This window comes from Triturus cristatus, chromosome 3_1, assembly GCF_964204655.1.
Source record: "Triturus cristatus chromosome 3_1, aTriCri1.1, whole genome shotgun sequence".
NCBI classification, from domain to species: Eukaryota; Metazoa; Chordata; class Amphibia; order Caudata; family Salamandridae; genus Triturus; species Triturus cristatus.
This window is the reverse complement of record NC_140583.1, coordinates 612,743,990-612,766,133: the sequence shown is the minus strand read 5'-3', so window position 1 is coordinate 612,766,133 and position 22,144 is coordinate 612,743,990. Positions and strand designations below refer to the sequence as shown.

Sequence of the window (22,144 nt, the reverse complement as noted above, 5' to 3'; positions counted from 1 at the left end):
TTCTGGGCTGGACTGGTCAGGGGTAGTTTTCTTAGCTTGGGGCTCGTGGTCGTTTTCTGGGCTGAGAGGGTATGGGGTAATTTTCCGGGCTGGTGGAGGGTCGGGGTAATTTTCTGGGCTGGTGGAGGGTTGGAGTTGTTTTTTTAATTAGGGGTTAGGATATTAGGCCTAAGGGCAGTGGAAGGGGTTGGGTAGTTTTAGGGACAGCACAGGGGTGGGAGGGATTAGGGGTAGTGCTTGTTAAGGGACAGGGTTGTAGGACTTAGGGCAGGGGAAGTGGTATGGGTACTCAGGGTAGATTTTAGGGCAGGGTCGTTTTTAAGGCTTGTGGAGGGGGGTCAGGTAGTTTTTTAAAAGACGGGCTTGGGTTTGAGGCCTAAGGGCAGTGGAAGGTGTTGGGGTCATTCTAGCGAGAGCACAGGGGGTTGGGAGGGGTATGGGGTAGTGTTTGTTGAGAGGGGGTCAGCGTATTTGCACCTCAGGGCAGGGGGGTAGGTGGGGAGTTTGTAGCTTAGGGCAGGGAGGGGGGGGTCGCGACCTTAGCCCCGCGTGCCCCTTTACCATTCATGCCTTTACCACAAAATTGCAGGGTAAAGGAATGCAGGGCTAAGATGCATTTGTGGTTTAGGTTGCCTGGTAGAGGCACGCGTGGTCTAGCCATGCGTGCCCCCATCATACAACCCCAGAATTACAGTACAAAAGGCCAGATTCATTTTTTTTATGTGCTCAATTAAATTAAATGATTTGCCCAGAATCACAGGATGTTGAGCCGACTTTGGACAAACCTGGTTTCACAGCTCCTACGTCGCCAGCTCTGGCCATTAGGCCACATCTTAGTGTTAATCATTGTGACAATGCTTTGCTTTTATGTACATATTTTCTTAAAGCCCATTGACAAAAGATTAAAAACACAAAAAATGGACAGTGGACCAAACACAAATATATTGCAGAACCAATTACAAAAAATCACCAATATATTCAGGGTATTGAGCTATCTTGTGTGCAGGCTTCAAAAAGTGCCCCCTGTCCATGAGCATCCCCCTTCCACAAGGGGATATCTGACAAAAACTAGATCGGAACTGCACCACTATAGAATAAACAAGTCCATATAGAAAATCCACGCTCAGTGAAGCGCGGCGTGAGGTATTTTTCTTCTTTATTTTTTCATTCATAAAAAGCAACAGCCAACGTGTTTCATCCTATAACAAAGGACTTTTTCAGGGCATTATCGTCTGAGGCGACAACAGGATGACTGGGTTGTAACCTTGTAGGTGAATTATCCTGAGCAGGAGTAGATATCGGATATCTCAACTGTGCGCAGAATAAGTAATCCAAATAGAGATCATATGCGTTATTTGACATAATCCAATATCCAACAGTTATAGGTTCATCTAAAGAAGACGTGGTATGATAGCCACTGTCAGATAGAGACTGTGCGGGTAGTATTAAGGCCTGCACATCTTGAAGACTCGTTGCACTAGCTGCGGAACTTCGTTTTAGAAGTGTAATTCGGCATAGTTTCAGTCATCACTCCACCGCTCGTAAATCCGGCACAGTGGCTATCATACCACGTCTTCTTTTGATTAACCTATAACTATTGATATTGGATTACGTCAAATAACGCATTTAGGGCCATATGTAGGTAAATAATTTTTACCGATTCTTAAATACCGAATTTTACCGAATCGGTATTTAAGAATCGGTAAGTTATATGTAGGTCAACAATCGGTAAACATTACCGATTCGGTAAAATTCGGTAAACATGAATCGGAATTTACCGAATCGGTAAATACCGAAGTGGTATTTTCCGATTCGGTAAATACCGAATCGGTAGTTCAAAAACACATGACTTGAATCAGCCAATCCCGTGCTACCTAAACCCCACCCAACCAGGGAGTGGCCACACCCAGGCAGGTGCACACAATCAGCAGACTCTGGAGAGGCTGGGAGTGCTGAGGAGAGGAAGAGAGCAACTGCCTGATTCAGCCCTGGAGACTGCAAGAATGGCCAGCCAGGACACAGAGAGGGAAGGAGGGGAGAGGAAGCGAAAGCTGAAATTCAGCCAAAAGGAGCTGCAAGTACTGGTGGAGGAGGTCGTAAAGCAGCACCAGAAGCTTTTTGGAAAACAGTCACAGCAAGTGCCTGAGTCAGAGAAACGTAAGATCTGTCTTGGAATCCAGGCACAGGTGAATGCCATGGGAGGGACCCCCCGGGACATCGATGTCCTCAAGAAGCGGTGGTACGACATCCGTATCATCACGAAGAGGAAGGTGGCAGAATTAAAAAAAGAGGCCAGCCAGACAGGAGGTGGACGCAACAGGGCACCAGCCCTGACAGAACTGGAGGAGCTAGTGGAGACAACCATTGAGCCAGAAAGCATCGTGGGGATTGGGGACGCTGACAGCTCCGCCAGAGGCACCTCCAAACAAGGTAAGACGCTTGCACAGCAATGTGCCCCCCCTACCCCTATCCCAACTCCCCAAATGTGCTATGAGAATCCCACTCCAGTACAGGTATTAGTGCATGCCTGCAATGCATCATGAGATGTAGTCCCTGAAAGCCCAAACATGATACGATTAGCACAGAATAACAGGGCATGTGACACACAGTAGCGAGAAGCAGGCAGAGGACATGGAGATACTGTACAGAAAATGTATTGTCATGTCATCAAGACAATGCTTCAGGTACACTTAGCTGATGTCGCTTTTCTGTCCACAGGCACTACTGCGCACAGAACTGGCCATGACAAGGGAGAGAGGGCACACCACAAACCCAGCGCAGAGAAGGCCACCACCAGTACTGCCCAGGGAACGGCACCACAGGCAGTTACACTACCCCAGCCAGCATCGCCGCTCCTGCCAGCATCCCCAGTCCTGCAGGTGTCACCACCATCTTCACCACCTGCATTGCACAGGTTGAGGAGGCGTCCTGCAGCCAGGTTGGATGTGACCGACTCATCGTCCGAAGACTCGAGGGGGCCGGAAACGTCCACTGTACCCCAGGATGTAACCCATGCCAGTGTGCCTTCCGAGTCTGAGGGAGAACACACAGTTGGCAGACGGCGCCGCAGGGCTCGGCCGCAGATTCCACCTCCCCTTGGGCAGGTCCATGGAGTGTTCTCAGGTCTTGAGGGCACCATGGTGAAAATACAACGCGTCCAGGCAAGGGCAATGGTGTCCGTACAGCGACAGATGCGTGGCCTCAACAACACCTTTGTAAACATTGAAAAGGGCATCACCACCATGGCAGGGGGCATGCGGTACATGTCCCAATCCATCATGCTGCTGTGCTCAAAGTTCGATGAGGACAGGGCCACACGGCGCAGGGGACATCAGAGGAAGGATCAGACCTCGAGGGCAGTGAACCGGCTGGCGACTGCCACATCGCTGATCTGCAGGCGCTCTGTGGCGATGCAGGAGGGCCTTGCACAGTGCAGCACAGATGTGTCCAGGGGGATGGTTAGGGTCACAAGTGCACTAGAAGTGCTGCTCACCAGCCAGTCTGCAGCAGCTGGCGCTTTGGATGCTGGCGACACAGAAGACACGACCAGCAGGAGCAGCATAACCCCCCCTGTCCCAGACACTCGTCGGAGCAACAGGCGTCAACGTGGTGCCACTGGTACCCCAGCCAGTGAGGACGCTCCCTCAATTCCATCCCGCACTGGTGCGCGTGGGCGCAAACATTAAAGCGTCGGGCAAAACAATGACACAATTGGGTGAAGTAACCCTTAACTGACAAAATTTTATTTTTCATTGTTGTTGGAATACGTTTTCCTTTGTGTCGTGGCGTAGTGCTGCCTGATTAAACTACGTTATGGCATCCAACTACTGGCTGTGTCCCCTTACTCATTCAGAAATAGTTGCATGTGATCTCTGCCCGTCTCACTCTCCCATCTGTTGCTGTTGGCACTCCTGCTGCGTTGGCCTCTGCCTGTGCAGACTCATCATCATTGTCCTCAATATATGTCATTTCGACCTCTGTGCCTCTCTTTGTGGCAAGGTTGTGCAGCATTGCACAAGTGGCAATTATCTTGCAGCAGAGGATGGGTGTGTACTGGCGTGCACCTCCACTCTTATGGAGGCAGCGAAACCTGCTCTTCAATAGTCCAAATGTGCGCACCACCACATTGCGTGTAGATTTGTGTGCCACATTATATCGTCTCTCACTCTGGGTTGATGGGTGTAGGTAGGGAGTGAGGATGAATGACCGCACGGCATATGCACTGTCCCCTAGGTGAGTAGAAGGGAGACATCAGTCACATGCCTCAATACACTATGATTTGCAGCGTCACTGTTACTTACCTAGCAGGTATCCTTCTCCAAATTCTCCCGCAAGCAGTCGTGTGTAGATCCCACTGTTCTGGAAGATGTAGGAGTCATGGGTGCTCCCAGGGAATTTGGCAACGATATCAGTGATGATGTTCCCTGCATCGCAGATTACCTGCACATTGATGGAGTGGGTGGACTTTCTGTTCCTGTAGATGTGCTCAGTGGCAGCTGGTGGGCAGATTGGGATGTGTGTGCCATCTATACAGCCAATGGCATGGGGGAACTGTGCCATGTGATAAGTCAGTTTTCGTTTTCTGCAGTTCAGCCTGTGTGTTTGGGAAGCTGATGTAGTGGTGCATTCTCTGCATCATGGCATCCAGGAACTTCCTGAAGAAACGGGACAGGCAACTCTGGGATACACCGCCCACCGCAGCTATCACCCCCTGGTAACTGCCAGATGCAAGTAGGTGTAGGCTGCAGAGAACCTGCACATGTGGTGGTATGGCATGCGCCCTTCTTGTTGGCTGGTCCAGGAGTGGGTGCAGGTCCCTTATCAGGTCCATGATGGTTTGGGGGTGTAGCCTGTACCTTTCATGTATCTCTGCGTCAGTCAGTTGGAAGAGTGTGATGCGCTGTCTGTAGATGCGTTCCTCCCGTCTCCATATCCTCAGTCCTGCTGCCTGTAGACGTAGCCGCCTTGCAATGACATACAGAGCGGCCATGTTGTCCACGCTGTTGGATTTTGGGATTGCTTATATGCACTGTTGATGATTACCACCTGCTTTCTATCAGTTTTAATTACCGACTCTTATTTACCGATTTTCAAGGATTTCCTAATTACCGAATTTACCTACATATCTTTTTCCGTTTTACCACTTCATATTTACCACTTCATATTTACCGAATCGGAAAATATGTATTCGGTAAATTTGAAGTGGTATTTTAGAATTCGGTAAATATGAATCGGTATTTACCGATTCATATTTACCGAATATGGGTTTTTGGCCTCCTACATCTCAACTATCTAAATACCGGTCGGTAACGAGTTTTTTACCGAATTTCGGCCGTTACCGACCGGTATTTAGCTACCTACATGAGGCCCATAATCTCAATCAGCTGTCATCCCTCCACAAATACAGGACCACTCGGATTGAGGCACTATGCTTTTTTAGAGACACTTGAGAAGTCGGAAAAGGAGACCCAGTCATCCTTAATAAAGCGATTGGCTCTTTTTTCAGGGAGATTTTATTTAATTGTAACCACAGGACACATAATCCATTTAATCAGATGTAGGTCTTGGGCTTTTTCTATACCAGCTTTAAACGTGTGCATATACGGGCATACATATTAGAACATGCTATATGTGCACTCCTAGGCATATTTTTTTCAAGCTGGCATGAAACAAATGAGATGCCTCTTGTGGTTTTTTTGGTGCTGTATCGGGTGTGCACTGTTAAAGCATACAGTACATGAATGACTAAGTGCATGTGTAAAACATGCGACTGCTCTTCTTAAAAATATAGATTTCCTTATTTTTCTATAAATCTTTTTTGATTAACATATTCATTTCGGGAGTAGGAAACAAGACCTCTTTCAAAGCGCCCAGAGGAAGGCCAGGTGTTCTAACAGGGGTTGGCTCTCTCTAACTATTTGGAAGGGATTTTGGATGGATTTCTGCCCTTTTTCATAAAGTGTGACGCTTGTGTAAGTGCCATAATATGGCCAATTCCCTGAACCCTGCATTGGCCTCTGCCCCATATTTGTACAGCCCTCTGGGACAATCTATTCACCCCGAACGTGCTGGAAATGACTATTTCAGAACCACGTGCCCCAGGTTGTGCTGTACTGAATGAGACGTTCCTTGTTAAACAGACAGATAGGAGTAAGGCAAGTCAGACTGTTCTGACACGGGTGGACATGGCCCCCCTGAGAAGCACAGCATGGGGCACCCCCTCCGCCAGCCTCCACTGCAGCTCAAACACGGTCTCTTGTTGAAACATCATTAGCCGCCTGACACATGTTCAGTCTTGCTTAAACTGCTCAGTCCCCCGGTGCCTCCATGCGTCCGTGCAGGCGCGCGGAGCCTGCCTGGGGCTGACACCGTACGCTGCACATGAAAGAGGCCTGTCAGCGTCCGCATGCTTCAGAGCAGGCTGTGGTTTGGCCGAGCTCTGCTCGGAGGTGACCGCCTTCCTTTACACGAAGCTCGCCGTCAATGGATGTTGTTCTTCACGCTGCAGAACGCAGCTGGGGAGCGAAATGGATAGGGACTTTGCCCAAAGCCAGAAGAAAGTTACTGACGTCAGAGAGGACTATTTTATTGTCTCGTAAATGACCCACTTTAGTATGCGGATGAGTCACGGTGAAGGACAAACATTAAGAACACTCTGACCGTGAGACCGTCGTGCTCGGTTAATGCTCTGCTCTTTCCCCAGATATCAGGCAAACATGCACGTGTGGGTAACTTGCACATTCTAGGCGCTATAACATTCAGAACAAACATTGGGGCGAGAGTGCGGGCTCCCTAGGAGTTTCAGAAATCATAACGCTAGAGATTGAATCCCTCGGTTATGCCAGCTGGTCTGAGGCTGGGATACGGAAAGCCAGTTAAACCTCAGTGGAAGCGCGAGGCATGAGGGACTGGACAGCACCCTGGAGGTAGGCCACTCTGGGCAAGCGCCTCAGTAGCTGTGCGATATCAGGTATTCACTTAGCCAGACTGCGCCTAAGAACCGTGGCCAAAGTGCTTAATTTGAGCCGGAGCTTTCTGGTGCTGAGCACCGGCACTTAATTGGATTCCGGTGCTCTGCACCTAATTGTCAACACCACACTTAGGGCGGTCTGCCACAAGGTGGCGCTGCTCATGTAATTTAGAGATGAGCAGTATAACAGTTGTTTAGGAAAGCAATATACATAAAAAAAAATACTATTACCTGCCTCCCCAGCCATTCCTTTAGCTTTGGGGACCTGGAAAAATCTGAACTGTTGCATTTACATGCGAGAGAGATGGTTAGTAGTTGTTTTGGCAGCGAAGACAGGGGCGATGGGTGGTGCAAGCTGCAGTGGCCTCCTGGTCAGAGCCCTGGCACTTAATATTTTACAAATTAAGCACTGTGTGCCCCCCCTCTGCCGCATGGGCTCCTTCATATCACTAACATGTGGAACCGTCATCCTGCTCGACCGTGCCAATAACTGTGCATGCAGATAGAAACGTAAGTGAAGACTGCACCCATGCATATGCATCTTTCCTCTGGCTCCCACTGCAGGACCTCATCCACAGCCAGTGTACGATAGTGCAGGTCGGTTATGGCTGTAGCGGTACTCTAAGAGCTTTGCTCGGCAGGGACAGCGGGAAGTGGTAAAGTGAACGCTGCCCAAACACAATCGTAAGACCCAGACCCAGGTAACACGAAGGCCAAGCGGAACTACAATCGCAAACACCGAGAATAAGATTCTCTCCTCATCTGGTGTTCATGATGACAAAAAAAACTTTGTTGAAAACAAGAAAAACTTTGTTGAAAGTAAGAAACTTGAATCCTCAAATGCTAATGAGTTGCATCTGTGATATATAGTCACTGAAAAAGTTAAAGGCTAAATTAACATTATGGTAAATTGTGATAAAAAAGGTGTTTTTTTTTAAACCTTAGAAATTCAGTGGAAAAATAAAGTTTAAGTAACGTTCTAGTTAGGTGAATATGTCAGTGATCATATTAACGTTTTGAACTCAATAAATTACAGACATTATAACTTGCACCCCTGCCATGTAGTGCTTATGACTTCACATATTACATCACTTGTGACTTTATATGACATCATTTATTTATAACATCACTGATGTCATTGATGACATCACTGATGACACCTTTGATTAAATCACTGATGACATCGTCTAGTGAGTGTGTTTGTTTTTTAGTGTACGTAGTAGTGTTAACTTCCATATTACTTCTCTACCTAATTTTGTACTACCTATATCCAGCTAATGACCTGTGTCCAGCTAATGAGTCTAAGTGTTTACAAAATGGTTGTGCTACTAATGCATCATGGGTGTGTAGAGGCAATTAAAACTTTATCAATCTTTGTACTGACGGGTAACTCTGTGTGCAAATGACAGTTGATGACTTGTGTCTAGTAACTTCCACACACGTTTTTGGTTCTGCAGAAAAAGCTACCAACAGGGCAGAGATTCTACGTAGATACTAATTATTGTAAGCAGCCTAGAGTTATTAGACAGAATCGTCTCAGCATGAGAATTTCTACATAACATAGAAGACTGTGTGTACCAGGTACTAACCAATGTACATGTGCTTGTTTAGCTTAAAAAGAAGATGGGCTATCTGTAAAGTTTTCACCACAGTATTCAGGGATCAGGTAGCATTATTTTAGCACCTTCAGAACTTGGTTATTTTAAGCGAATACTGTCTTTTTTGACAAATGTTGCATAAAGTGTACACTGTTATAAATAGATCGTTTTTTAAGTACCCTCTCGTGTATTTCTCATGAGAGTTTCACTGTCTGCAAACAGTGTGGTACAGAGTAAATCTCTCAATAGAGTTAACACTGTTTACAGTACCTAATTTTCTACACGAATCAACTCCATTTCTCAATGTAGGTTTGGTGACTGCGTGGGGTTTGATATAGATAGTAGGGCATTAATTTTGGAACAGATGTTGAGTATCATGAGGAACTTAGCTTTCTCTGAACAGTTGCTTACATATTGAACACTGTGTGTAATGAGGGTTTCCCATATATCTGTGGTTGATTGTTAATGTGAACTAAGCTACCTGTGAAGTGTATGGTATAGGGCCAACGTTGCACATAACACATACTTGCTACACCTAAGGTAGTTGTATCTGTGACGGCATTAATGATGCTTCAGAGTCTCCAACCAGTAGCTTGTGAACTACTGTGGCTCTCCAGCTACTTCTGAGTAGCTCACCTGTGTGCAGCCCAGATTATGAAATTTGAAAGCTTTCCTTGGTTGAATTATTATTCATATAAAAAAATGGAAATTCTGCAACACTAATAAATTCAGTAGCTCTCAATGCGTTTCATTGAACTTAAATGGCTCTCAATACAGAAAAGGTTGGAGACCCATTATCTGAGCTATTTTGTACTCACTTTTGGGCCTTTAATGCCATACTAGCTTATAGAGTAATGATCTCATTTAAGATGTTATCTTACCCAGAAGAAATTAATGAACTAAAGGATAATCCTTCCCTCATCATAAAACCCTCTGATAAGGGAAGGAATACAGTCCTAATGGAGCAAGGGACTCAAGTGACAGAAGCCCAAAGGCAATTGAACACCTCTCTGCATTATACTCGTTCGAGAATGAACCCTCTGAATGAATTAGAAAAGGAATATCATCTAAAATTAAAGGAGTGGTTTGAAGTGGGCTTATTAGACTGGGGAGAACTGCAGTATCTTCGTACGGAGAACACAAGATTAGCCACTTTTTACCTCTTGCCAAAAATTCACAAATACACAGTGAACCCACCCCGAAGGCCAATAGTAAGCTCAATTTGGTCACTATTGGAAAATAACTCTAGATTCATCGACCTGTTCTTACAAGAGTATGTAACTAGCCTTCCTTCCTACCTAATAGACAGTACAGACTTTAAAAAAAAGCTAGATAACATCCCATGGAAAAAAAAGTACATCATGGTGACTATGGATGTTGTGTCGTTGTACACTTCAATCAAGCGCGAGAAAGGAATACAGGCATGCACAAGTTTTACGTGAGATCGACCAGTGGAATGGCTAGAACACACACAAATGCTGATGGACATGCTGAAGGACTGTCTTACACACAACATCTTCACATTCGAAGTTCTATCAACAGGAACAAGGGACGGCAATAGGCACCTCCTTCACCCCCACCTACGCAAATCTCTTCATGGGGTGGTGGGAGAAGGAGGTGGCCTGGGCTGAGTAAAACAAAGTGCATACATATGGAAAGTATGGCATTGTAGACCAGGTTCATCGACAATTTATTTATTTCATGGGAAGGCAGTGAAAGTGATCTGGAGCTTTTCCTGACCAAACTAAACAACAATAATTGTAACCTGCAGTTCACACATGCATGAAGTCGTCAACATTGTACCTTTTTGGATGTGAAGTTGGAGGCCAAGGAGAATGTTTTAACAACAAGAATAGACAGGAAGCCGACAGCAACCAACTCCATTCTACATGAGAACAGTGGCCACCCATATGCATTCAAGTGGAGTATCCCTTACAGCCAGATGTTGAGAGCGAGGAGAGTCTGCTCAACTGAAGAGCTATATGATGAAGAGGTGTGTAGACTGTTTAGTATGTTCAGAGAAAGAGGATATCCAATAACCGTTCTTGAGGATGCCAAACACAGGTCTAAAGAAAAAACAAGGAAGCAGCCCCTCTATCCCCAAATGGCTCAGGAAGAAGACAGTAAAATCACTAAGTGACTCTTCCTAGAGTATAATATGGCCCAGCCCAGTATCAAGAAGGTTTTAACGAAACACTGGTGTGTTCTGAAAAATGATGAACATCTGGCTGAAATCTTTGAAAAAGGCGCACAGACTACATAAAAAAGTACGATCCTTGAGAGATATTCTGACATCTAGTCTTTATATAAATAAGGGAAATCAACAAGGATAGGGTTCATGGCTGTCGAGGAATCAGGAAGGCTTCATGAAGTGCAACTCATGCAAAGCATGTAAACATGGTGTGAATAGTAGGAGCTACCGTACAATGGAAGGTCGTACAGTGCCGATTAAAGAAAGAATAACGCGCAACACGGAGTTTGTCATCTATGCAATAAAATGTGGTTGCAATAAGCTGTATATTGGCAGTACCAAGCACAAACTAAAATTAAGGATCCCACAGCACACAAGAGAGATAATAAATGGGAATAAAATCTATCCTGTGGCCGGCCACTTTAACCAGATGCACGACCGATCATTATCGACATCTTTGTATTGGGGCATATAACATGTCAGGGCCCACCCAAGAGGGGGGGACCGGGAGAAGGAACTGCGAAAACAAGAATCACAACTAATATTATTGATTGCAACTGAGGCACCATGGGGCCATAACAAGGATGCGGAACGGTTTGTCCACTTATGACATTGGCAACATATAGATTAATGAGGATGTTGATTTACTTGCTCATTCATGACACCGATAACATCGAGATCAATCAGGACTGTATGTTCCCAAAGCAATTGATTGTTTATAGTATGATTCGAGGAAAGAGATTGAAATGTTTTGATACAAATGACAAAATGGTTAGCATCATGGATTGGCGAAACAACGTGAATTTTAAAACATTATTGAAGGGGCTTGATAATGATAATAGCACTATGCACTTTGGATTAATTCGCACTTTCTTCTATATATTGCTTGATAAGATAGGGTAAGAAAAACTGCCATGCACGTAGCACTTTAATCAACTTGCACTTTTTTTTCTTTATATGCTGCTCCCTTTTGAGGAAGGATACAATAACTGCACGTCACACTTTTACTAAAATTGCACTTTTCAAAAATGCTGCTTCCTTTGGGGTAGGACAAACAACCGCTTTGCATGTTGCACTTTAATGAATTTGCATTTTGAGATTACTCTATTATTGCCACATAGTCCACACCTTGAAAGAATGAGTGGAATAAGAAGCAAGGACTTACAAGCATTGGCATAGCCAATAGGTCTCGCTTTTGGGACCTTATAAGTGTTTAGCCATGCAACAGTTGCATAAATAAACACTTATAAGGTCCCAAAAGCGAGACCTATTGGCTATGTCAATGCTTGTTTTAAATACTGCAATCTATTGAAGCCTCACGGAGAACATCAAAGCGACCGTGTGGCCGCGAAAGTGATCGCGATCAAACATCAGCGGCCCTGCGGCCGCGAAAGTAATCTCGGTAAAGCGAGACGCGCGCGCCCGCGCATATGCACTGTAGCTCTAGGCTGGCCTGGTAGCACTTTTAGGAGCCCTCACAAAATGTCTCGCCAGACCAGCGCATGCGCTGGGTCAGGCGAGACCTAAAAAGGGTAATTCCTCATGATATTCGGGGAGAAGTGCAGTATACTTGGAGTACACAATAACTAAGGTTGCATTAGGGATCATCATCATCGCATATATAACTTGTTTTTTTCTTTGAAATTGAATTAATAACAATGAATGTAAATAAAGATTAGAAAAAACATGTTGTGAACACACATTCTTTAACATGATGTTGTTAATTGGAAAGGCGGAAGACATGAGCCAGCACATGAATTTGAATGTATCGGTCTAGTTGTCAGTCGAGGGTCAACAACATTGAGAAGGGACAGAGCATTTAACAGTCCCAATGCAGAACCCACAATTATCCAGTAGAAGGCAATCCACCGAAACACGTCGGTCCATTCTCATAGATGGAATAAGGATTGTGTAAATTCCTTCAAAAAGAACAAAAAAAATTGAATAAACAAACATTGAAAAACTGACCCAGAGAAGTGTTGCAGTTTTTCAGAACACTTTTTAAGTTGTTTTTGTGTGACTCTTGCAGGTAACCCCTCTAAGCTAATCGATCTAGATACACACATATTTGTACCTTTATTCCTCAAAAACTACTGAATGGATTTACACTAAATCGCAAAAAGCACGCGTTCATGGACCAAAAGCTAGTTTTGTGCCACATTTGGTGTAATTCCCGTTCAGCAGTTTTAACTGATGCCCTTTTCAAAATACTTATGGAAATTGCATGGAGTTTTTGTTTGATGATGCGTTTTGCGGACCCTTCCCCAATTTGATATATCACCCCATATCTTTCCACAAAGAAACTAGGAACGTTTTGTTAAGATTTGAATGACCCTAAAGTTATTAACAAACAAAAAAAGACATTTCCTGTGGGAATGCAGACCTAACTATAACTACCCAGTGGTGCCCTTCTATGGGATATATATATATATATATATATATATATATATATATATATATATCTAAATAGATATATATATATATATTCAGAAAAGGAACAGAGAACACTAGTTAGTTCTCAGGTTTAGGTGGAGAGCAGCTCCTATATAGAGCTCACTACTACACCAGTGACACTCCGAATCGGTTCACCTGTTTTTCTAGCAGGGTTTTTAAGCATAGGAATGGACAGTGCCATTCACAAGGAGCTAGAAAGGGACTAAGTGCTGTGCCATTTCTACAGCAAACTCTTTAAGTAGAGGATTTGCACAGTGCCATCCACTTTGAGCTGTAAAATGACAAAAATCTTATCACTCCAGGCACAGCATTACAGATTTGAAATGGTAAAATACCATCCAAGCCAACCTAGAATGAATAAAAGCAACCCCTGAAACGTTCTTCGCTATCATTAAAGCTCTTCAGTGAGGTTTAGCTTTGTCCAGACACAAAGGGAGCACTCACTTTAAGTCAAAACCATTCCCTTTCAGGCTTACAGTGCTGCATAAATTATGCAAAAAAAGAAGCAGAGAACTCTGGGTAGTTCCCAGGTTTAGGTGGAAAGCACCTCCTGTATGAGCACCCTACAACACTAGCGACACTTCGAATTTGCTCACCTCAAATGTCTGTTTTTCTAGCAAAGTTTTTAATAATAGGATTAGGTTAGTGCCATCCACGTCGAGGTGCTCCCTTGTATCTGGACAAAGCTAAACCTCTCTGAAGAGCTGTAAAGATAGATATCCTGGTAAGAACACACATTAATCGCATGTATTTTACGGCACAATCTTTCCAAATGATATCTAGCCTATGAATGTGGGAAGAACCCACAGACCATGGGGAAAAATTTCAAATCCACAAACAGTGGATCAGCAGAAGATTTAGCTTGAAAATGATCAGACAAACACTTTATGGTAGAGGAAGCAGGTTTTATTTTGTATAGATAATGCTTCTCACACTTCTACATTAATGTTTACCTCATAAGCAAGCGTGGTGCAGTAGAGCCAAATCATTCAACCCATGGTTGACCAAGGATTTGAAAAGTCAGGGACTTAGAGTTCAACAGTGTGAACGCGAATCGTGAGCAACTTACAAAGAAAGACCTAAGAGAAGATGGCCATCTAGTTTATTGGCCTCCATCTACTGGCAGTGCCTTATAACTCCTATTCTGCAGAGGCATCAGTAATGTATATAAAGCCTAAGGTACAGGCGCTGGAAGATGCGGTGAGCGCATCTCTAGTGTGGAGAGGATGGGATTGTACTCCCGCCTCCCGTTCTGTGGCAGTCATCTGTCTGCGCCTTAAAGAAGATGGCCATCTAGTTTGTAGGCCATCATATTGCTGGCAGCGTCTTATGACTTCCGTTTTCAGGAATGCCCCTTTACTCCCTCCATATGATCCCTCCGACACGAACCACACACTGACCACCTGGAACATCCTCTCCACACAGGACACCACTGCCACCATGAAATCCATCCACTTGGGAGCTCCCACACACCCATGCGTGAACCACATCTTCAACCTCGGAAACCAAAGAATGGTCAGGAACTCACCACCCTCTCCAATGCCTATCACCACCACAACATTTCCGGATCTCTGGAAACAGGCCATAGTCAGACCACTACTCAAAAAACTCTCTGCCGACCCCAGAGAACTCAAAAACTACCACCCAATCAACCTTCTCCCATACCCGGCAAAATACTGGAAAAGATCATCAACAACACACCTGGAGCAGAACCAGCTACTTGATGCCTCCCAGTCCGGCTTCCGCAGCAATCACAGCACCGAAACCGCCCTGATCGCAGCCACTGACTACATTAGAACCCTCCTCGACTGAGGAGAAACAGCAGCTTTGATCCTCCTCGACCTCTTGGCAGCCTTAGACCATATCCCACCACAGACTGATTGAAAGTCAACCACATCAGCATCCAAGGGGACGTGCTTAGATGGATCACCTCCTTCCTCACCGGAAAAACCCAGAGGATCCACCTCCCACCTTTCACCTCTGAACCCAAGGAGATCACCTGCAGTATCCCCCAGGGCTTATCCCTCAGCCCCACGCTCTTCAACTCATAAGACCCTGCTGGTCAACAACGTCAGTTCCCACAACGTCAGTTCCCATTACCGACTACCCCACCACCACCAAAACCAACTTCCACAGATGTATGACAAATGTCACCAACTGGATGAAGAACAACTGCCTGCAGCTGAACACAGACAAGATGGAAGTACTGACTTTTGGCAACAGCAGCAATTCATGGAATGACTCTTGGTAGTTATCAGACCTAGGGCTGCACCCACTCCCTCCAACCACACCATAAACCTCGAAATCATCATTGACAACAAGCTCACCATTAAATCACAGATCAACGCCATCTACTCTGCCTGCTTCCTTATTCTGTGCATGCTAAGTAAGATCTTCAAGTGGTTACCCCTACACACGAGACACACCGTGACACAAGCCTTCATCACCAGCCGAAGGGACTAAGGTAATGCCCTCTATGTAGGAATTGCTGCACACCTTCAACAGGGACTTTAGACCATGCAGCATCCTCGGCCTTCACCAATAAACCCACATCACACCCCACCGCAGGAAACTCCACTGGCTCCCCATACAGAAGGGATGCCAATTCAAGCGGCTGACCCATGCATGCAAGGCTTTACACAACTGAGGACTCCCGTACATTAACCGCCAGTGCTTGGATATCCTATCAGATGATTAACTGTGCTTTATAAATCCTGATTGATTGACTGATGGATGTCAATTGGAGCACACTGGACACTCATGGGTGTAGACCCTTCTGGCCACAGGGCTAGAAGTTGTGGCAGAGGCAATTCCAGTCACCATAGGGCTGGTGATGGTTGCTGCAGTCACTGCCGGGGTGATGGTGGTCGTTGCACCACCTGATGCATACATGCTGGTTGCTCCATCTGTTGCAGGAGTTATGGCTGTTCCAGCCAGTGCATGAGAGAAGTGGTGCTGGTACCATTTGGTGTCAGATGGTGGAGGTATGAGCTGGTACAGCTGCAGATCTGGTGGTAGCTGATATTGCAGCACAAAGTGCTCCTCTCCTGAACCCATAAGTGGATGGCGGGGCTTGGCTTATAAGAGTTCTTCTTTCATACTCTTCTTCCATGGTCTCATATGCAAGGGAAGTGGCTGATGATTCAAGTGCTATCTTGCATGCAAGGGCCACAAAATGAAGTACACTGTGCATGGACATTATGCTCTCACTAGGCTTAGTGTGTTCATATACAATTTCTGAAACAACATTGGTATACAGCTTAGGAACAAATGTTATCTTTATACAATTTTCCCTGGGGCACACACACTCTTCTACAGTGTGCCTGCAACATTCTAGGTCCACCTAGCTCTTGAGAGCATTCTCCTCAGTGCACGCTTTGCAATCGTGATATAATCTCTTTTCTGTCACAGTGACACATGGCCAAGCCATTCTAGTAGGCATGTGGATACTAATGCCTCTTCTGTGTTCGACTGCGTCAGTGAGAGTCATGTGTCATACATTTACAGAACACTTCCATACAGTAGAAGAACAGCATGCCCCGTCATATTCTAGATGTGAACCAGATACTGTTGGACTAGTGATATAAGATATGTAAATATATGGACTTACTTGACTTTCTGCCCCTCTGGCTTCCAAACCTCTGAGAATGCTTTCAAGGCTTATAAGGTTGATACAGGGATGTATGGTGTTCTTCTAGGGCTTCAAAGAGAGGTCAGGTGGACGCCCCACTCCCCAGTTCTTAGTCTCCCTGTGATGTTTTGAGAGAAGGTCCTTCATCATTTTCTTTAAGTCACAGGACAGCTTCTTCTTGTCTTCCATTGTGTTAGGCAAATAAGAAATAGCGACTCAGTTGCCATATTCTGATTGCCATATCCTAGTTCTTACCCCTGGATTAGATTTCCAACTATATTGGCCAACTTCCTGCTGACCTCCTCTACCAGTGTACTACCTGTGTGCAAACTCCTATCACCCTATGTTCCTGGAAATGTAGCGTGTTGAAAAAGGAGGTCACGTTTGGTTAAAGCAGTGCTTCACTGCAGATCACAAAAGAGAGGCCTCGAGTCTGCTCACCTGACACAGGCTTTGTACTCACCGACCACAAACTAGGCCTCACTTAGGGTTTGGAGGAGCAGGAGGCATGACAAGCTGGTGGGCTCTTGCCCATGAAAACTGCTGTTACTATGCCCCATTCAGAGGGGGGTGGGCGCTGATGGTGCGGTTATGGACCCTCCACCAGTGCACAATCATGGACTAAAACTCGCTGCCCAGGACACTCATGCGAATGACATTAACTGTCACAGCTGAAGCCCGGTATTCGCATGGCTGCCTATTGAATTAATAATTAACTGTTGTTGTGGTCATCTCTAAATTAACAAGACAACACCACCTTGTGGCAAACTGACACAAGCACCGGTATTGAAAATTTAGGTCCGGTGCCCAGCACCGGAACCGGCACCGGAAAACAACGGCTCAAATAAAGCACTGGAACCAACGAGATCCAACTCAGAAGCCACATTAAAAGCATCACTCACTTGCCAAGCTGGTTCTTGGAGACGTCCAGACATTTGAGATATTTACAGGCCCACTTTTCAGGAGTAGGCCAGCCAGCTAGTTGATTTCCAGACAGCTTCATGGAGACGATATTCTGTTTTGGAATTAATCACAAAAAGGAAAAAATAAGTAATTACATGCAAAAGGAATTACGATATGCATGTTAAAAAACCTAACTAGCAAAGAGCAGACGTTTACGTTAAAACTTTTGTAGATTTGTTCTAATAACAAGTTTCATCTATGCTAGCATATTGGCAAATCGCAGTATTGTGTGGTTAGTCTGTAAACAAAATGTAATAACAGTTAAGAAATTGATGTTGGTTATTAAAGTCGGTTGTTATCAGGAAAGGGTTGGTAAAGTAAACTAGAGGAGTCATGTCAGCAGAAACATATGCACTAGAAATGTTAGTGAAATATATTCCAGAAGCAACATGTGTACTAATCACACTCAGTACATCAGTTACGTAAGTGTATCAATGAGTTTCTGTGATTTTAAAGTTTAATGAAAAGGGCTGATTGTGACTCACCCGTGGAAAACAACCAAATGGAACATTCCAACACTTTCATAGTCGCACAGCATAGACAGAAAGGAAGCAGGCTTGTGTTACTACCATATATTATGCATCAGACTTGTGGCAAACTTTGCATTTTGATTGGCTCACGGTCCTAATACTATTAACCACTTGACTGCTAGGGCTTTTTTACCCTGGCGCGAAGTCCTTTTTTGGATGTTTATGCTAGCTTGCACTTAAACCTTCATCATTTTTTCGACAAAGGGTATCCACACCAAATTGGTGTCGTTTTTTTTTTCCAACGTCCCGAAGATTCTAACGGTATCAAGGACTGTAGAGTCTCCTGGAGGAAACCGAAACATAGCTTCATTTTGGCTTTTGGGAGGGAAAATGGGAAAAATTGCTGTACAAGATATCATATTTTTTTCTCCTGAAAATGCCATCAATGAAAGGCTTGCTGTGCTGGGATCAGCATCTTCTCAGCTTTCAGGAATGAGCAGAGTTGTAAAAAAAAACAAACGTTTTGGTTTGAAACCCATGGACGATCCCTGAAAGTTATACCTTTGTGAAAAGTAGACAACATTCTGATTCAACAAGGGGTCATTTGTGTAGAGCCATTAAGGTTTTACCGAAGAAACAAATAAAAACAAACATACTGAAAATAAAAAACTGCCATTTGTGACGACTTTTTCATTGGTACTTTTTTGTCACAGTGGACGATTTACAAAAGCAATATGTTGTTGCATCCAATAGACACTTCTGGTTGTGGGGATACATATGGTTTTTAGGTTCTCCAAAAACATGCGATACCCAGAGCCAACAACTGAGCTGCACCTTACAATGATTTTTCAAATATAATGAATGGAAAATTGGTACAAAGGAAACCTAAGATTGGACTACTGGTTAGGCACTCATTTTTTTTTTTTTTTTTTTTTTTTAAACATAGTTTATTGGTTTTTGCACATCCACATAGAAAACCTTACACAATTTGTTTCACCATACTTCCTGCAAAATAAGCGCACGCCTCCCTCCCAATTATATAACACTTAAGACAGGTTCGTAGAATCCCTCCCGGACTATACAACGCATAAAACCAATTAACTACATAACAAAACTCTACCCTTAACCCCTAAGCAAAACACTTCTAGTTTCCCTCACCCTCCCTCAATCCTCCTCACCAACGCATGCGACAATCCCTGCCCTCTAATGTCGTACAGCCCAAGGAATACCAATGTGTCAAGTTATGTGATGTGCCCAGTTTGCTCCGGGGGCACTCCCTCAGCCCCGGGGCGGTCATCTCCCTCCGCGCCAGGTTCATAATCTCGCAGCGCCTGCACTAGCGCCTCCCACGCAGCTGCTGCCTCTAGCGCCTTTTCATCGCTGCGTCTATGAGCCCATTGATACCGCAGCGCACCCTCGCTGGTGGCCCATTTAAGAAACTCCCCCTTCCACCGCTTGCTAGTGGGCCCCACTGTTGCCTTCCACCGCTTCGTAATTTCCCGTTTCGCTAATATAAGGCCCATGTCTACGAATTTGCTCGTGATTTTAGTTTTGGGCGTGTGCGGGAACCAGTGCAGTATACTGACAGCCATATCAAACTCCAGTCCCCTCTCTGTTACCTCATTCAGGGTATCTCCCACCTCTGTCCAGTAGGGCCCCAGCGCTGGGCAAGACCACAGCATATGATCCAGTTCCACCCCCGTTCTCAGGCATCTGGGACATGCCGCCTCCTCAACTTTAAAATATTTCTGGATTTTTCCCGGCGTCAGGTATGCTCTGTGGAGTATGTAGAAGTGCACCAGTTGGAATCTTGCGTTTCTCGTGCTCTTCCAAGCCCGTCTCACTAACTGTGCCCAGGTCGTCTCAGGGATAGCTCTGCCTAGGTCACCCTCCCATTTCCCCCGAAGGTCATCTAGCGGCTGTAGGTTTTCAAGGAGCATTCTAGAATATAGGCACGTGACCGCCTTAACAGTTCCTGCTGCCATCATAGCATACTGGCAGGCCATCGCTTTCATAAAGGTCTCCTACCACCTGTAGTCCCGCTTCTTCCCAAAGTTGTAATTGCGACCAGTCTCCACCGTGTGGTAACGCAGTCAGCATCCCCAGTGGCATCCCCGGCGCGTACGGATGAACCACCCCCGCACGTCCCTGGAAGCGATTCCAGCAGAGCCTAAAGGTTAACTCCTCCGTGAGGAGGTCCCAGGCGTCCAGCCTCTGCTGCAGGGTGATGTAAGAAAGGACGTGGCGTGGCGTTCCCCCCACTCGTCCGGCCTCTGGACCGCGGAACACCCGCGCCACATTTTGGGTGAAGATCTGCAATTGCGCCGCTAAGTTATATATCTCAAAATCGGGGACCGCCAGCCCTCCTTCGCTCTTGGGCCGTATAAGCGTTGCATGCGCCACTCTACGCCTGCCCGTACCCCACAGAAAAGACACCACCATCGATTTCAGCAACCGGAAAGTGGAGTTGGGTATCCACACCGGAAGCGTCCTAAAATAGTATAATAAGCGAGGGAGTGCCACCATTTTCAGAAGGGAGATGCGGCCCGTCACCGATAACGGGAGGGTGGCCCAAAATGCCATACTCCCCTTCAAGGCCCGTACGCTGCGGCCCACATTCCCCTCCAGAATATCTGCCATCGTATGATAAATATGTACCCCTAGGTAGTTCAGGCAGGTGGGTTCCCAGCGGACCGCTCGAGCCATCTCCGGCCTAGTCTGGTTAGGCACTCATGACGTCTGTAGTTGGGTTACGCGAGTGGAATATGTGCCTCGGACCCTCTCCGATCACTCTCCATTGGTACTCACCATTGCCCTCCCAGCCTCTATAAACTGCATTCGCATGGAAACTCTCTTCCCAGGCACTACTGGATCCGGCCTTTCACTCACATCTTCAGCGCGACAATGCAACGAATGAGGAGTCGGTGGGAGCAGTGGTTACGGTAAGGGAGACTTTTAAGGTGTACATAAGGGGATATGTATGTCTAAACAATTATCGATCTGGAAAGACCTACGGTGTCGGATAGAATTACTGGAATGATAACTCCGTCAAATGGAGCGCGACAGACGGCTTACCATCCTCATTTGATTCTGGAGCACCAGACTGCCCTAACTGAATATTGTGCCCTGGCCGACAGCAGAAGCAAACACTTGCTGCAATATCTTACAGTGCATGCATATGGTGAAAGTAATGGGCGTGGCCGGATGTTTGCTAATTTCTTGCGAATACAGTGCAGCCCCCAGAGCGTCACCTAACTGATTTGCAATGACAGCACTACGATATTTGATGCTGAGGGCATATAACAGAATTCGCGAAACATTATACTCAGTATATACCCCCTGGCAATCACGTACCTCGGAGGAGTACACTGCCAATCTGAGTCGTCTGACCTTGGCCTGGCCGGAGGTGCCTCGTAGTGCATTTCTTTTGAAGCTTGTAACCGTAGACGAGATTACGGCAGCAATAAGTGGGCTGCCTGCCTGCAAAACTCCAGGGAGTGACGGCCTTCCCTCCGAGTTTTAGAAGACCTCTTTGGCTCTTCTTGCCCCTCGTCTCTTACAGGTATACGATGAGGTGTTATGAATGGATGCTCTGGCTCCATCCTTACGAGAAAGCGTTCTAATAACGCTTCTTAAACCAGACGACCCTTCAGATCGCCGGGATTCCTACACCCCCCTCAATACTTCCCCCTCAATACTGATGCCAAGACACTTGCTAAAGTATTGGCTAACACGCTGAGCTTGTTACTTCCGGACCTATCTGACAAGGCTGGGTTCATCCCTCACTGCTCCACGCTTATTGCCCTCCGGCACCAACTGAGGCCAGATGGAAGAATATGTGGCTGTCTTTCTTGACGTCACTAAAGC

The 22,144-nt window shown here is 45.7% G+C and overlaps 1 protein-coding gene across 2 annotated transcripts in view; it reads right to left on the bottom strand.

Moving 5' to 3' along the window:
• Positions 1-22,144, bottom strand: part of LRRK1 (leucine rich repeat kinase 1) — an 800,699-nt gene that overhangs the window by 329,748 nt on the left and 448,807 nt on the right. For both annotated transcript variants that reach the window (XM_085644543.1, XM_085644544.1), the window contains exon 11: positions 17,747-17,859. In XM_085644543.1, the coding sequence (XP_085500669.1) occupies positions 17,747-17,859 (113 nt within the window). The remainder of the gene's footprint in view (positions 1-17,746; positions 17,860-22,144) is intronic.